The 15,440-nt window shown below is 50.8% G+C and overlaps 1 protein-coding gene across 1 annotated transcript in view; it reads left to right on the top strand.

Annotated features, from left to right (window-relative positions):
- Nucleotides 1-4,156: 4,156 nt before the first annotated feature.
- CYP46A1 (cytochrome P450 family 46 subfamily A member 1) overlaps nucleotides 4,157-15,440 on the top strand; it is a 32,340-nt gene continuing 21,056 nt past the window's right edge. Inside the window, exons 1-3 of the mRNA XM_068549767.1 lie at nucleotides 4,157-4,307; nucleotides 10,876-10,956; nucleotides 11,550-11,631. Of these exons, the coding sequence (XP_068405868.1) occupies nucleotides 4,186-4,307; nucleotides 10,876-10,956; nucleotides 11,550-11,631 (285 nt within the window). The 5' untranslated portion in view covers nucleotides 4,157-4,185. The remainder of the gene's footprint in view (nucleotides 4,308-10,875; nucleotides 10,957-11,549; nucleotides 11,632-15,440) is intronic.

The raw sequence follows: 15,440 nt of genomic DNA, 5'->3' as shown, positions 1-15,440 counted from the left end.
GGGTGCTCCCCCTCCCATCACCCCTCAGTCTCCAAATAAGGCTGAGGCTGCAGCCTGACTCCTGAGGAGGAGTCTCACAGAGACACACTGCTCTTTTACTAGTAATAATAAGGGCAGGTGGCTGACATTGGCTGAGCACTTACTGTGCCAGGCACTGTTCTAAAGGCTTTACATATTAGTCACTCTTTAATCCTTGTATTAACTCTGCGAGGTAGGTGCTAGGGTCACCATCCCACCCATTTTACAGATGTGGAAGCTGAGGCCCAGAGGTCCTTAGTTACTTGTCAAATGTCACACAGCCAATATTAGAAACCAGGCAGCCTGGCTCTGGAGCCCCAGCTGTGGGCTGTCACGCTGTGCTACCTCGAGAGCACTGAATTCAGCGTCCCCCTCGTTGGGCCCCATCATTGTGCAGATGGGGACACAGGCCCGGGGGGGGGGCAGGGTTAGGCGCAGACTCCCTGTGCAGTGCTCCTTTCACTCCACCACCAGCCTCGGCAAGCCAAGGGAGCAGTCACAAGTGACTCTGTCCCCAGGGACTTTGATCCTGCCTCTGAGTCTTCTAAAGTCTCTGGGGATGGAGGCTAGTCTGGGCCAAGGCTCCCCCTGCTCCCTATAGGCCTCTGCCCTCACTGCCTCTAATCTGGCCTCCAGTCAGCAGCTAGAGTGATCTCTCAGAACCTGCCCAGAGAGGGACTGCCTCTGCCCAGCGTCACACAGCTGAGTTCTGGAGCCTTTGGAACCACCGCTGCAGGGATGTCCCAGGTGTGGCCCAGCATCCAGAACTGCATGGTGTCAGCCTCAGGTAACAGCACTCCAGGTCTCTGGCTGGGCCTCATTTGTTCCCTGTTCACCTGCATCCCTCTGGCAAGCCTCAACTGGGCTGGGCCCTAGGTGGCCACCTTTCTCCTCTGATGACAGGAAAGGCCCACTGTCCCTGGCAGCCCTGACAGCTTCAGTCAGTGGCTGAAGGCAGCCAAGGTAGGGAGCAACCTTCAGCTCCCCAAGGCATTCCTGTGTTTACACTTTGCAAATGCTTGGCTGGGAGACAACGCCTGGGATGTCAGGGTTCCAGCCTTGACTGTGTGACCTTGGCAAGGTCACTTAACCTCTCTGAGCCTCATTGGAAAACAGAAGTAATCAGCAGGATTATTGGAAGAAAAATGAGGTAACATTTACAAACATGCCCAGGACGTTCCCTATTGTTCCTGGACAGAAAGCTCAGTAGCAGGCTGTTGGCGCCCACACTGGCGGCTGCCAACTGTGCAAGACAGGGTGGGAGGGGCATGCCAGGTAGAGGGACCAGCATGAGAATGACCCAGGGACAAATCCTCAAAATGGGAGGAAGATGAGCCCCTTCAGCTAACATGTAGAACCCACATCTTCTTGTGGGAGCATCTGTCCTCTGGTCCCGCTGCTAAAAACTAGCCTTTATTGATCACTTACTATATGCCAGATGCCTCAGGTATGCAGAATCATTTAATCCTCACAACTACCCCATAAGGCACCCCTGACACTGTGGACATAAAAATGTTGCCTGCCATCCCGGTAAACGATGAATGTTGCCCGCCATCAAGCCATCAGCCACTGTAGCCATCCCCTACGATGTGCCCTGAGGGGAATTCAAGATGGAGAAAAACTGGATACTGGCCCTGATAGTTAAGATGCATGTCTAAGGAATAATTTCAATGAGCCCAGACTCTTACATCTTCAGCACTAAAATCATTAACTTGAGATGTCTGGTTTTTGTGATTAGCAGTAATCTTTTGATGTTTGACTACATGTTTTTTATTTTCAGCAAAAACTCCTATAAATGTATCCTGGCTCCACCCTGACCTCTTTGGAACAGTTCCCGAGCTATCTGAGAGGCTGTCTCCCAGGCTATAGTCCTCAGCAATGTCCCCACATAAAACATAACTCCCAGCTTTTAGGTTGTACATTTTTCTTCAGTCAACGACTCCTTTCCAAATGATCTCCAAGTTGGCTACGTGACTGGGTCCCTTATTCAGAGGGGGAGTTAGCTCTGAAGCAAGGAGCCTGATCTTTCTCTTTCCCTGGGTTACTGTGCCCGTGCCCTGCCAGGCCGCTCAAGTGAGGGCAGCCACTTCAGAGCCATCTCTTCTGCCTGCATCTCCCTCAATGATTCCTCCTAGGAAACCACTTCCTGTATGGAAGCCATGTGGCCAGTAGCTACCACAGTGGCTAGCATTTGTCCACACCTTCCCAGCGAAGGGCCAGGTGGTTGGCCACATGCTTCCAGGCAGCTCCCTCTGCTGGGGGCTTGCAATGCTGCCTGTTCAGGCAGAGGGCTTCCCCTGGGAGCATCAGTGTACAGTCTTCATCGTTCCCTGATGCTCACACGAGAGCCGGGAGGCTCAGATGAGGTGGCGACGGGACAGAGCCAGAGGTCACTGCTATTGACCCATGCACCAGAGAATATTAATGCCCACTTCTCTCCCTAGCTTAGTTGGACAGGTTCACACTGACAAATGTACCCTGAGGCTGTCCCATGCCTGCCCCAGACTGTGGCCAGAGCAGTTTAAGATCTGGTCCTGCCCTCAAGGAACAATTGTTTGGTGTCCTCCTTTCAAATTGCCCCCAACCCCTGGAGGTTTCACAACCTAGGAGGGTCTGTCCTGGTCTCCCCGCCTCCCTCTCCCCTGCCCCTCAGGGCCAGCCAGTGCGTGCCTCTGGCTGCTTCCCACACCACCACATGGGGGCAACGTGGCAAGCCACCATCTCCCAGCCCTAGGGGGAGGCTGGTGCTCCCCCTAGGATGGGGCCCCATCCCCCGAGCTGGAATGGACGTCCAGCTTGCCGTGCTGGGGGCAGAAATCCTGTCTCCTCCGTGCTGGACCCCACTCTTAAAGCTTGGCCCTCTCTGACACCCCATAGACCACACGCCCCGAACACTCATGCCCCTGGTGGGGACTGTCCCCGGCTGTACCTGGGAAGGAGGTATACAGCCCTTCTCTGTTTTTCCCAAACCTCTCAGGATTCTGGGACTCTGGCCCAGGGGCATGTCCTTTTCTCAGAAACCCAGCAGCATCTAAACTCTTTGGGCGCCTCCTCCCCGGCCGTAAGGATCTTTATCTGGATTAGGAGGGGGCACAACCCGGCCCTTCCCATCCACTGCTTTCCTTCTGGGCTGCTCCTGAATCTAAGAATTGGGAAGTAAGAAGCCCAGAGCTGGCCTCTCTGTCATACCCGGATTGGTAAGAAGAAGCAGGTTATAGAAGGGAGGAAAGTCTTCGTTAGTAGTTCGAAAATACCCTTTGGCCACCCCGGGCACATTTCTCGCTTTCGCGCTTGAAGGGGACTTTCCGTAACCAGATTTTCACCCACTCCAACCCTTCGGTCTTGGGTCAACGCCTTGGACGTTGCGGCCGCGGTCCCCCAATGGGGCTTCCCCTTGGTCTGGGTGGCAGCCGTGTGCTCTTCATTCGCAGGCATAGGCCTCCCTGTGTCCCCGGGGTCCTCTTCACCTGCCCCCTGTGGACAGGCCGGGCAGGGGAAACCAGCTTTGGAGGTTGGGGTTCCAGGGAGAGGTTTGGGAATAGTCGGCGTGATACAGAAACTTGGAGGCTGGGATGGGGTTTCCAGGAAGGTTTAGGGAGAAAGGAAGGGGCCTAGGAACGCGCGCGGAGAAACGCCGTTATCTGGCGGCGCCAAACCGAGCTGAGCAGCCAGCAGGATTAGCGCCGCCGCCAGGTCAGCAAGCGCGGAGGAATTAGGGTTGCCAGGGACAACGCGTTCTGGGCGGAGCTGCTGTTGGGGTGGAGCTTGAGGGGATGTGGGCGGAGCCTTGGGAGGTGGAGAGAAGGCGGAGCTGGGGGGGGGGCTGAGCCAGAAGTGGAGTTGTGATTGGTGGAGATCACATGCTCTGGGCGGGGCCTGGGAGCTGGGAGGAGACAGTGTTGATGTTAGGGCGGAGCTTCAGGATGGGCGGGGCGAATCCGGGGCTGGCCCCGAGAGCTGGAGCCGGAGGCGGAGACGTGGTTGGCGGGGACCGAGCTCCTGGGAGGGGTCGGAGCCGGAGGGGGCGGAGCCGAACGGGCGGGGGCGGTGCTGGGGCGCGCCAGGCCTGGGGCCGAGGCGGCGCGCGGCGCTGACGGCTGAGTCGGCTCGCGGCCTCCCGCCCCCTCCGTGCCCGGCCCCGACCCCGGCCTGGCCTGCCCCGGAGCCATGAGCCCCGGGCTGCTGATGCTGCTCGGCAGCGCCGTCCTGGTCGTCTTCGGCCTCTGCTGCACCTTCGTGCACCGCGCTCGCAGCCGCTACGAGCACATCCCCGGGCCGCCGCGGCCCAGGTGAGCGGGTGGTGGGGGCGGGGGCCTGGATGGGGCTCTCGCATGGGGGGCCGGGGGACCGCGTCCAAGCCGGCATCGGGTCCAGCCTTGCCATTGCGCGCGGCCGCTTGGAAACGGCGGCAGGGAGAGGGGCGCTAACTATTCTTAGTAACAAATTACTCACAGCCGCAGCAGCTGCTCGGCGCCCACCGCGCTCTGCTGGGCCCCGAAAACGTGATGGCAGCGACAACCCTGTTAGGTAGGCGCTATTGTTACCCCATCGTTCAGACGAGGAGACTGAGGCGCGCAGAGGCAAAGTCACCTGCCCAAGGTCACACAGTTGGTAAGCCTAGATTTAAACCCAGGTCAGCCTGGTTCTAAAGTGGGTGCTCTTAACTTTGGGACTTGGATGGGGTCACTCAACCTGGGTTGTCATACACTGTACTTTGGTCACATCCCCCCTCTTTTTTTTCAAATTTCTGTCCTGGTATCTCCGTTTTGTCTTCTCCTTAGTACTTCCATTCCATCCTCGGCCCTCGCCGCACTCACCTTACCTCCCCCCAACTCCACCAGAAGCTCACCTTTCTGAAGCTTAAATCAGACGCGTCATTTCTGTGCTCCAAAGGCTTCCCATCACTTAGAACTAACTCTAATTCTAAATTAAATCTACTCTGGGGCCAGCAAGGCCCCTGCTGAGCTCTCAGAACCCACTCTGTACTGTTCTAACCCCTTGCTTGCTCACTGCTGCCTCCAGTTCTTTCTGCATGCACCCATCCCGGCTGACTCCCTCCTCCCGGGTCTTCCTGTTCCCCATCCACCCTGTATAAAGCCCACCTCCTAGCTCCAAACTCCTTATGGGGCCATCATCCCTGAAGTTACCTTCTTTTCACCTGTTGACTGTCTGTTCACCTGTTGACTGTCTGTCTCCCCCTTTAGAATGTGAGCCCTGGGAGGGCAGGGATACTGTGTGTTCACTTGTGTATCCCCAGAGCCTGGGACATTGCAGATGCTCAATAAATATTTGTTGACTGAATGAATAAACAAGGGTATTAGACACACTTTTTAAAACCTCAGGACACCAACATTCTGGAAGGCACCCACCTCCAGCACAAGCCGGATGCCCTGGCATTTGAAGCCTGCATCCCTGCTTGGTGGGTTCGGGAAAGATCTCTGTAGCTGGGGACACAGGGAGGCAACTGTTCTCCCTGCCAGCTCTCTCTCCTCCCAGGTGCCCTCTCCCACCCTTTTCCCTTACTTCGCAGCTGTGTCTTCCCCTCCATCTAGATGGTTCTTCCCCCAGCCTTCTAGGCTTGTCTTAAATGCCAACTCGTCAGGGAGGCCCTACCTGCTCCCACACGCAAATATATTTTGTTCATTTTATAAACTCTAAGTCACCTGAATGGTAATTGGGTAACTATTTGTGCTACCTCTTGTTAAGTGTCTGTCTCTCCCATAGGCCTGTGTCTGTCTTGTTCACTGCTGTGCCCCTGACATCTAGCTCAGCAGCACCTGGTCCATGCTCAGTAGACCCTGGATAAACTCTGATCCAAGGTGGATGGTGGAAGTCTCCTGCCAGTTCTGTTAGGTACACTCTCACCCTTTCAGGTTTTCAAGTCAGCCGTCAAGAGCTTGGAACTGAATGAGTTTTGTGCTCATTCTGATAGGCCTCCTTATGACTTGACCTTCTCATAAACCCAAGTGCTTCAAACACTGCAGACCTGAGCCAATCTCTGTGTCTTAAGAAGAGAGAACTTAAATCAAGCTCCTCTTGGCTACTCTCCCCACATCAATTTTTTAAACTGCATTAAAAAAAATAAAATTATGTATGCCGTAACATTTACCCCTTTAAAATGTACAATACAGTGCTTTTTAGTATAGTGACAGAGTTATGCAACCATCACTGCTAGTTCCAGCACATTTTCATCACTGCAAAAAGAAACCCCATAACCATTAGCTGTCACTCCTCATTGCCCCCGGAACACCCATAGTCCCTGACAACCGCTTATCTGCCTTCTGTGTGTATAGGTTTGCCTGTTTTGGACATTTCATATAAATGGACTCATACAATATGTGACCTTTTGTGTCTGGCTTCTTTCACTTAGCAGAATGTTTCCAAGGGTCATCCATGTGGTAGCATGTGTCCATATATCTTTCCTTTTTATGCCTGAGTTCTCCCTCAAGTCTTACACCACAAAATCTACATGTGACCTACAGGTGGGTGGGTGGCTGGGTGGAGGAGTGAGAAGAGGCTGAAATATAATTGGGGTCGGGCTCTTTATTCTAAGGAGGTCAACTGAACAATGCATATACAAAAAGATTTTGGATTAAAAATTGGTGGTCAAATACAAAACTGCACTAAATGAAAGTTCTGGAACCTCTTTTTAGCATAAATCAGATGCTTTGGCATTCAAAGCCTGGATCCCCAAACCATGACTGGCAACACCATGGTTGACAAGAAATCTATGCATATTGAGTCTCCAGTAGTGTGCTTTAGGGCTTTGCCAGCTTGCAGGCAAGGAACCCTCTGCCCTGCAAGAGGCAGCTGCTGTGCTCTCACAACCCCACTCTTCATCCTCTTTATTCTGCAAGAGTCACCAGCAAGATGCCCTCCCTGAGTGCCCTGCTTCTGTGTGCTTATTACAAACAACATCCTACTGCAACGATCCGTGTAACAGCTGAAAACTCAGGCGCCATGTTCACATCCCACACAAACACTTGTAGCTTCTGTATTTCTCTGTCACTGCTCTGAGCTTCCTCATCGCCCCCCACTCTCCTGGTAGTGTGGGATGAATGTAAACTTGACAATGAAAAGTCTCTCTCTCAGTTTTTATTTCTTTTGTAATAAGTTTTGCAAAACTCCTGGGCCGTGTTGGTTCTCTCCACCCTCTCCTGCTTGCCGAGTTGCCAGGCCTGGGGGCTGTTTGACAGTTGCTGGGCGGTTCTCGGTGATGGTGGAGACCCACGGCTGGCTCTGCTGGACGGCGCATCCAGTGGACTTGGGGTGCCCAGCTGAGCCCGCAACCACCCCATCCCTCTGGCGCGAGGCACTTTCATGGCCCCTCACCCTCACCCTCACTCCTAGTGGGTGGCCCACCTCTCAGCCATCTCGTGGGCTCCCGCCATCCCTCTGTGTGGGCTCTCCAGATGACTTCTGCTCCAGTGCTGTCCCAGACTTTCTCTGCCCACAGGAAACCTCGGGTTCCCACTGTGCCCGTCGCAGGGTTATAGGAAACTATGCGTGCTGGGGACCAGGCAGGGGAGGGGGATTTTTGCCCTCTCCTCTCTCCCTGGGCTGCTCTGCCATATCCTGTCTACCCCCAGGGGCACACCAGGTGGGCTTCGGTCCGCCCCTCCCCATCCCAGGAGTCTACCATCCCCTCCTTCCATCATCCCGCATCTAATGGTTTCTAACCCCTGGTCTTCGGGCCCTGCCTTCGCCTCCCCCAGCGCCCCCTGCAGGAACAGGAAGGAACGGGTCGTAGGCTCCTTTCTTGCCTGGCAGTGAGGACCCCACGCCACTCCATGCCCTTGACCTTCTTGAGGTGTCACTCACCTGCCTCCCCAGGTGGCTCTGGACGCCGGTGCTTAGGGTGGAGACTCTCAGGCCTGTGAAGGTGAGAAGGGTCCAGACTCTGTTCTCACTCAGGTGACCCAAAACTGAGAATATTCTCTCCAGACCTGCAGCTTCGGGGAGTGACCATGGGTACTAGATTATTCTGGAAATACAGCCAGTCATGTGTGATGTCCACGGTCCACCTTGCCGCAGGCGGGGCGGTGTAAGTTCAAATCCACTCACCTCGAGTGGGCGTGGCTGCCCGGCGCCCCGCCGAGCTTCCTAGCGCGGGCGCCGCTCGCCCGCTCTCCCCTCAGTCCCTCACCTCCCGTGCCAGCCAGCGCATGCTCAGCCTTTATTCTCGCCTCCTACTTCCCTGAGCAAATGAACAGCCTGAGACAACTTCCCTCCAGGGCTCTGCCGCCACATCAGCCCCCTTGCCTGCCCTGAGCCACGTGCCCTGCCCCCTGGGACCTCGGTGCTCCTGGCCAAGGATGCCCGCCCACCCACCCCCCACTGCTCCGAGACTCCAGCAATGCCCCCTCTCCTCCGTCATCACTTTTTCTTCTCTTCTGCGTCATTCCTATTTTTATGTAATAGGCTGTAAAACAAACCTCTTCCCCCTCATTCGCTCTAGCTGCCGCCCCACTATCCCAGCTTTGCACGCCCACAGCAACACCCCCGTCCGAAGCCTGCCTGTCTCTGGCCCCTGTTCCTCCCTCCCCTTCTCTCTTGAATCCACCGCCCGTCAGTCTCTGGTCCCCACCTCTCCACCCAACAGGACTTGGTCAAGGCCCCAGTGACCTCCGTGGAGCTAGACGCATGGTCAGCACTTGGTCCCCATCTTGCCCAGCCCCTCCGCTGCTCGGGGCAGGGCGGATGCCTACCTCCTCCTTGAAGCCTTTCTTCTCAGGTTTCCCCCTCTCTCTCCCCTGCATCTCCTGCTCAGTCTTCCTGGCTGGTTGTCCCTTTACTGCCTGTACCCCCAACAGTGGCTCACTCTTGGGGCCTCTTCCCTGTCTACACCCACCCCTTGTGGTCTAACCCGGTCTGTCAACACCACTTCTCTGCTGAGGAGTCTCGCATTGACATCTCTAGCTGGGAGCTCTTCCCTGAACTGCAGCCTCAGGTGCCTACCTGCCTGCTTCCCTTCCGTGTTAGATGGGCAGCGCACACCTAACAGCTCCAAGGCTGGCTCCCAGTTTCATCCACTTGTCTCAGGTTGGTTCCCAGCAGCCGATCCTGAGACAAGAATTGAAGTGTAAGTAGTTTGGGAGGGGTGATCCTGGTGGGAGTTGGGGACTGGATGGAGAGAGAAGGTCAGAAGGTCAATAAAGCAAATTACCTCTGGGGGCAACTGAGATGCAACCCCCTGGGGAACTCTGGGACCCGGTGGAACACAGGCTCCCCCCACCCCACCATGAGGTGGAGGGAGAGGGGGTCACTGATGGAGGGCTGCTCTGGGGGGTGTTGAGCTGGAATTTCCAGGCTACTCCCCCTGCAGGCAGAGCCAAGAGAGCACAGGGCAGAGACTCGGGTTCTGGCATTTGGAAGCCTCTCCACCTGCAAGGACAAGGGTAGGGGGCGGGTGCAACAGTGTCTGCTGCCCCCACCAGGCCCCCTCTCAGTCCTCCTCACCTTAGTGAGTGGCAGCTCCATCCAACCTTCCAGCGGCCCAGGCCAAAAGCCCCAGGGTCATCCTTGACCCCTGTCTCACACCCCATATCCAGTCCATCAGCAGGTCCCCTTGGCGCCGCCCACCTTCATGTACATTCAGAGTCTGACTTCTCATCTCCGCTCACAGCCCCCTCACTGGTGCCCCTGCTTCTACCCCTGCCCCCCACCTGCCCTGTTTACTCTCAGCTCTGCAGCAGCAAGGACAATTCATTTAAAACCCAATTCAGATCCCATCTCTGTTCTGCTCAAAACCCTCCAGTAGCCCCCACTTCACCAAGCTCAAAGCAAAAGTTTGGATAACAGCCCACAAGGCCGTACACGATCTTCCCCCCATCTTGGTGACCTCATCGTGTACCAGGTTCCCCTCAAGCACTCTGCTCCAGCCACACCGCCTCCCTGCTGTTCCTGGAACTTACCAAGCACTCTCCTACCTCAGGACCTTTGCACCTACGATTCCCTTTGCCTGGAACGTTCATCCCCCAGATACCTACGTGGCCAAGTTCCTCACTTCTTGCAGCTCACATTTCACCTTCTTAAAGGAATGTTCCCTGACCTGCCTATTTACAATAATCCTCCTACACCCATCCCCAGCTCTCCTTACCTCCCCCAAGTCTGATTTTTCTCCCATCACTGTCTGACTCCCTATTTACTTATTTATTTATTTATTTATTTATTCACTCTGTCTCCTCCCAGGAGAGTGTGAGTGCCATGACCCAGAAAACCCCAATTGCAGTTTTGTTGTCGCCCATTCTGGAAGCTGTAGTAAGTGAGCTTGATGGGAATAAAGTTAAACAGGAGACAGGAAGTCACCAGTACCTTGGAATGTGCCTAAGGTGACACCACACAGGCTTGTTTACAATCTGGTAATCGCAGTGCCGAGTTAACATGACCAAACTATGTCCTGCTGAGAAGGACTGTGGGGCACCCTGGTACCAGCCACGCACCTGGGGCCAGGTGACTTCCTCTTCCCAGCCTTGGTTGCCCTACCTATTAACTACGTTAATAATAGACCTACTTCAGGAGGTGTGGGGAGTTCAGATGGGGTCAAGCTCAGCATGGTGCCCAGCATTTAGTAAGTGTTCCATGAATGTCTCGGGTTATTCCTCATGCCAGCCCCCAATCTCTGCACCAGGGAGGTGGTTTTATCCCTCTCCATCTTTCTAAGAAAACTTCCGGAGCCAGTCAGACCCGGATTTGCATCTTGCCTGGTGACCCTGAGCCAGGACTGTACCTCTCCGTGCCTCAGTCCTCCCATCTGTGAAGTGGGCCTGATAATGCCAACTTCACAAGGTCCTGTGGGGAAGGGAGCACTCTTTGATGGTGACTTCCGGTCATCTTAATGTTTCCCATTTCTTCTAGTTTCCTTCTAGGACACCTCCCCTACTTTTGGAAAAAGGATGAGGTTTGTGGCCGCGTGCTCCAAGATATGTTTTTGGATTGGTGGGTCCTAACTTGTCATTTGTTGCCCCTACTCCAGTCTCTGCCCCTCACGAGCCAGCTTCCCCCAATCCCCTAACCCCCAGTCCAGCACACACCCACCTCCCCAGCCCAGGTCACTCCCACCCCGAGCAGTTCCTCCTCTGAGGTACACAACGGTGGTTCAGAAGGCAAGCTCTGCCTTTTGCCAACTGCGTGGCCTTAGACCAGGCATCAGAAGCTCTCTGAGCCTCAGTTTCTTCATCTGTAAACTGGGTGGGGGTGTGACTAGGTAACAGTCATTGTTTAGGGTGGTGCTTTACACTTTTCAGAGACATGATATTGCTTGATTCCCAGCACAACCTTTTGGAGCAGAGGAGGAGGGTAGGAACCCTATTTCATGGATTTGGAAACTGAGGGCAGTGGGGGATGTGACTCAGCAGTGAGTCAGCAGCAAGGCAGAACCTTGGCCCCAGACCCCTGCTGAGGCCCGCCCCCCCCCCCGTCCCCACCCCCAGGGATGGGACGCCCTGTTTCTCCAGCTGAACCTGGGCTGATCTGATGATATTCACATCTCTGGTAGTTGACAGCCTCCTTCGCATCACTTTGGTTTCCAGGGCTAAGAAGTACGGACCTGTCGTGCGGGTCAACGTCTTCCACAAAACCTCCGTCATCGTCACGAGCCCCGAGTCGGTCAAGGTAGGAAACAGAGTGGTTTCCAAGGGGAGCCCTCCCCTTCCCTGGGATGGGTGCATGAGACTCTACCCCAGGGACTGTGGGAGAAACGTCCCAGAGTCACACGCATTTGGGCTGGTTTCCCAAGGATCCTGACGGGGGCAGCATCTTTCCCTCTAACCACCCACTTTTCGGCAGTGGGGGTGGGGGGGCTCCTAAAAGCAGGGCTGTTTGATGTGGGCAGTGGGTTATTGTTAGAATCTTCTGGGTTGGGAGTTTTGCCCAGCTGGTGCACATGTGTCTGGTTAGTTCACCTCTCTTAGAAGTTCCTTCATCTGCAAGGTGGGATTATAACCCCTTTCTTTTAAGACTATGATGGGAACTAAATATTGATCCATTTATTTAACAAATAAAGGGTCAAAAGATGCTTCAACATGCACTTTTCTATGTACTTCACAATTATTAACCCATTGAATCCACAGAGGGGTAGGGACTCTTATTAGTCCCCATTTGAGAGGTGAGGAAACAGAGACAGGCAGCATCAGTTGGCCTATAATATGTGCAGGATGGTGTCTGCCATATAAGTACTAAGAATGGCCAGTTGGCAGAACTGGGGTTAAATCTGAGCTCTGCCACCAACTGGCTGTGGAACCTTGGATAAATTACTGTTTCACTCTGAGCCATAATTTCCTCGTCTGTAAAATAGGAATGATCCCTTTCTTACAGGTGGTTATAAGAATGGAAATGATGAACTGGGAGATTGGGATTGACATATAGATACACTAACATGTATAAAATAGATAACTAATGAGAACCTGCTGTGTAGCACAGGGAACTCCACTTCGCTGTACAGTAGAAACTAATACAACATTGTAAAACAACTATACCCCAATAAAATAAAATTAAAAAAAGAATGGAACTGAAATAATGTGTGTGAACCATCTAGCCCATGCATGGCACACAGCAAGTGCTCAATAAATGATTGTGCTGTTATTCTCACGGTGGGTACTGAGCTGATGTGCGGGGGTGATGGTCTGCTTAGACAGTGGCTGTGGTGACACTAAGAGGGATAAAATACAACTTGGGGTCTAGATCACAAGACAAGTTGAATGACCATGGTGTCTCTAACAGGATGTTAAAAGTCATTTTATTTTAAAAAAGTTTCATTGCGAATACAGACACATGCCTTAAGACTTTTTAAAGCATGCTACCAAAAACCATACACAAGACCTTCATGACGCTCAATGAGATAAGAACTTGAAAGATATATATTAATATGATGAATTACATTGCTTAGCATTTAAGTGTTAAATCAGCACTTCCTGGTCATGATACAGTTTGTTCCTGGACACACGGATACAATCTGCTCATCTTTTGTTGAGAATTTTTGTTTCTATATTTTTTCTTCTCTTGATCCCTGGCTTTGGGATCAGGTTAATAGGCCTCATAAGATGAGTTGGGAAATGTTCCCTCTTCTCTGTTTTCTGAAAGAGTTTGTATAGGAGTAGTGTTATTTCTTCCTTTAATGTTTGATAGAATTTACCAGTGAAGCCATCTGGGCTTGGCATTTTCTTTGAGGGAAGTGTTTTAGTTTTCTTTAAATTATGCAATCAATTTTTAAAGTTGATATATGGCTGTTAAGATTTTCTATTTTTTCTTGAGTTTTGTATCTTTCAAGGAATTTCTCCTAAATTGTTGAAATTACTGATATAAAGTTGTCCACAATATTTATTTATTATCTTTATCATGTCTACTGGATCTCTGGAAATGTCCCCTCTTTCATTCCTGAGAATAGTAATTTGGGTTTTCTTTTATCTTATTGAACAAGCTGGCAAGAGGTTTTTCAATCATATTCATCTTTTCAAAGACCCACCTTTGGTTTTATTGGTTTTCTCCATTGTTTGTTTCCTATTTTATTGATTTCTGCTCTTTTTTATTTCCTTCCTCTACTCACTTTCAGTTTGTTCTTGTTCTAATTTTTTAAGGTGGTAGCTTAGATAATTGATTTTAGATTTTGTTTCCTTTCTAATATAGGCATTTAAAGCTTTACATTTCCCTGTAAGCCCTACTTTAGCACAAATATACCACACATTTCAACATGTTGTGCTTTTATTTTCATTCAGTTTAAAATAATTTCTTAATTCCCTTGTGATTACTTCTTTGAACCATGGATTATTTAAATGTGTGTTATTCAATTTCTAAGTATTATAAGATTTTCCAGATATTTTTCTTTTATTGATTTCTAATTTAATTCTGTAAGGTCAGAGAAAATGTTCTTCATGATTTCAATCCTTTAAAATTAATTGAAGCTTGTTGTATGGCCTAGTATATGGTCTATATTTGTGAACATTTGTGAGCACTTAAAAAAAAAAACATATGTTCTGTAATTGTTGGAGTGTTTTAGAAATGTCAATTAGGTGAAGTTGGTTGATAGTGTTGTTTGAATCTTCTAAATCATTACTAATTTACTTTCTATATGTTCTAGTATGCAGAAAGTAAATTACTCTCTACTGAGAGAGGAGTGTTAAACTCTCTAACCCCATCATGGAATTGTCTATTTTTACTCTCAGTTCTATCAATCTTGATTCATGTACTTTGAAGTTTAGTTACCAGGTGTGTACACATTAAGCAAAGTTATATCTTTGTGATGAACTGATCCCTTTATCTTTAGAAATTTCCCCTTTTTCCTTGGTAGTATTCCACTTCTTGAAGTATATTTTGTTTGGTATTAATATAGCCACTTCAGCTGTCTTATGTTTAGTGTTTCATACCATATCTTTTTCTATCCTTTTCCTTTCTTTTTGGCCGTGCCGTGTGGCATGCAGGATGTTAGTTCCCCGACCAGGAATCGAACCCATGCCCCCTGCAGTGGAAGCGCAGAGTCCTAACCACTGGACTGCCAGGGAATTCCCTCTATCCTTTTACTTTTTATTATTATTATTATTTATTTTTAAAAATTTATTTCATTTATTTATTTTTGGCTGTGCTGGATCTTTGTTGCTGCATGTGGGTTTTCTCTAGTTGTGGCGAGTGGGGGCTACTCTTCACTGAGGTGTGTGTGCTTCTCATTGCGGTGGCTTCTCTTGTTGTGGAGCACAGGCTCTAGGCATGCGGGCTTCAGTAGTTGTGGCATGCAGGCTCGGTAGTTGTGGCTCGTGGGCTCTAGAGCGCAGGCTCAGTAGTCGTGGCACACAGCTACTTAGTTGCTTAGTTGCTCCGTGGCATGTGGGATCCTCCCGGACCAGGGCTCGAACCTGCATCCCCTGAATTGGCAGGTGGACTCTTAACCACTGCACCACTAGGGAAGCCCTATCCTTTTACTTTTAACCTATCTGGAATTTTATATTTCAAGTGGGTTTCTTATAGATCACGTATAGTGGAGTTTTGCTGTTTCACTCAATCTGAAAATCTCTGCCTTTTAATTGGAGTGCTTAGGTCATTTACATTTAATGTAATTATTGATATGTTAAGTTTAAATATACCATGCTGTTATTTGTTTTCTATTTGATCCACCTGTTTTTTGTTCCCTTTTCCTCCTTTCCCGCCTTTTAGATTATGTTTTAGTATTCCATTTTATATCCACTATTGTCTTATTAGCCTCTTTCTCTCTCTTTGTGGTTGTCCTAGGATTCATAGGATAATCTTTAACTTATATCAATCTATCTTCAAATAATATTATATCACTTCATCTCTGTTTACTTTTAAGATTTTCTCTTTATCACTGGTCTCAGAAATTTGATTATGATCCACCTTGGTGTGCTTTTCTTTGTGTTAATTCTATGTAGGATTCTTTGAACTTCTTGGATATGTGGGTTCCTTGAGCATATTTGTAA

This window comes from Eschrichtius robustus, chromosome 1 (genome assembly GCF_028021215.1).
Source record: "Eschrichtius robustus isolate mEscRob2 chromosome 1, mEscRob2.pri, whole genome shotgun sequence".
Taxonomy (NCBI): Eukaryota; Metazoa; Chordata; class Mammalia; order Artiodactyla; family Eschrichtiidae; genus Eschrichtius; species Eschrichtius robustus.
The sequence above is the reverse complement of the archived record's forward strand: the minus strand, read 5'-3'. Positions and strand labels throughout refer to the sequence as shown.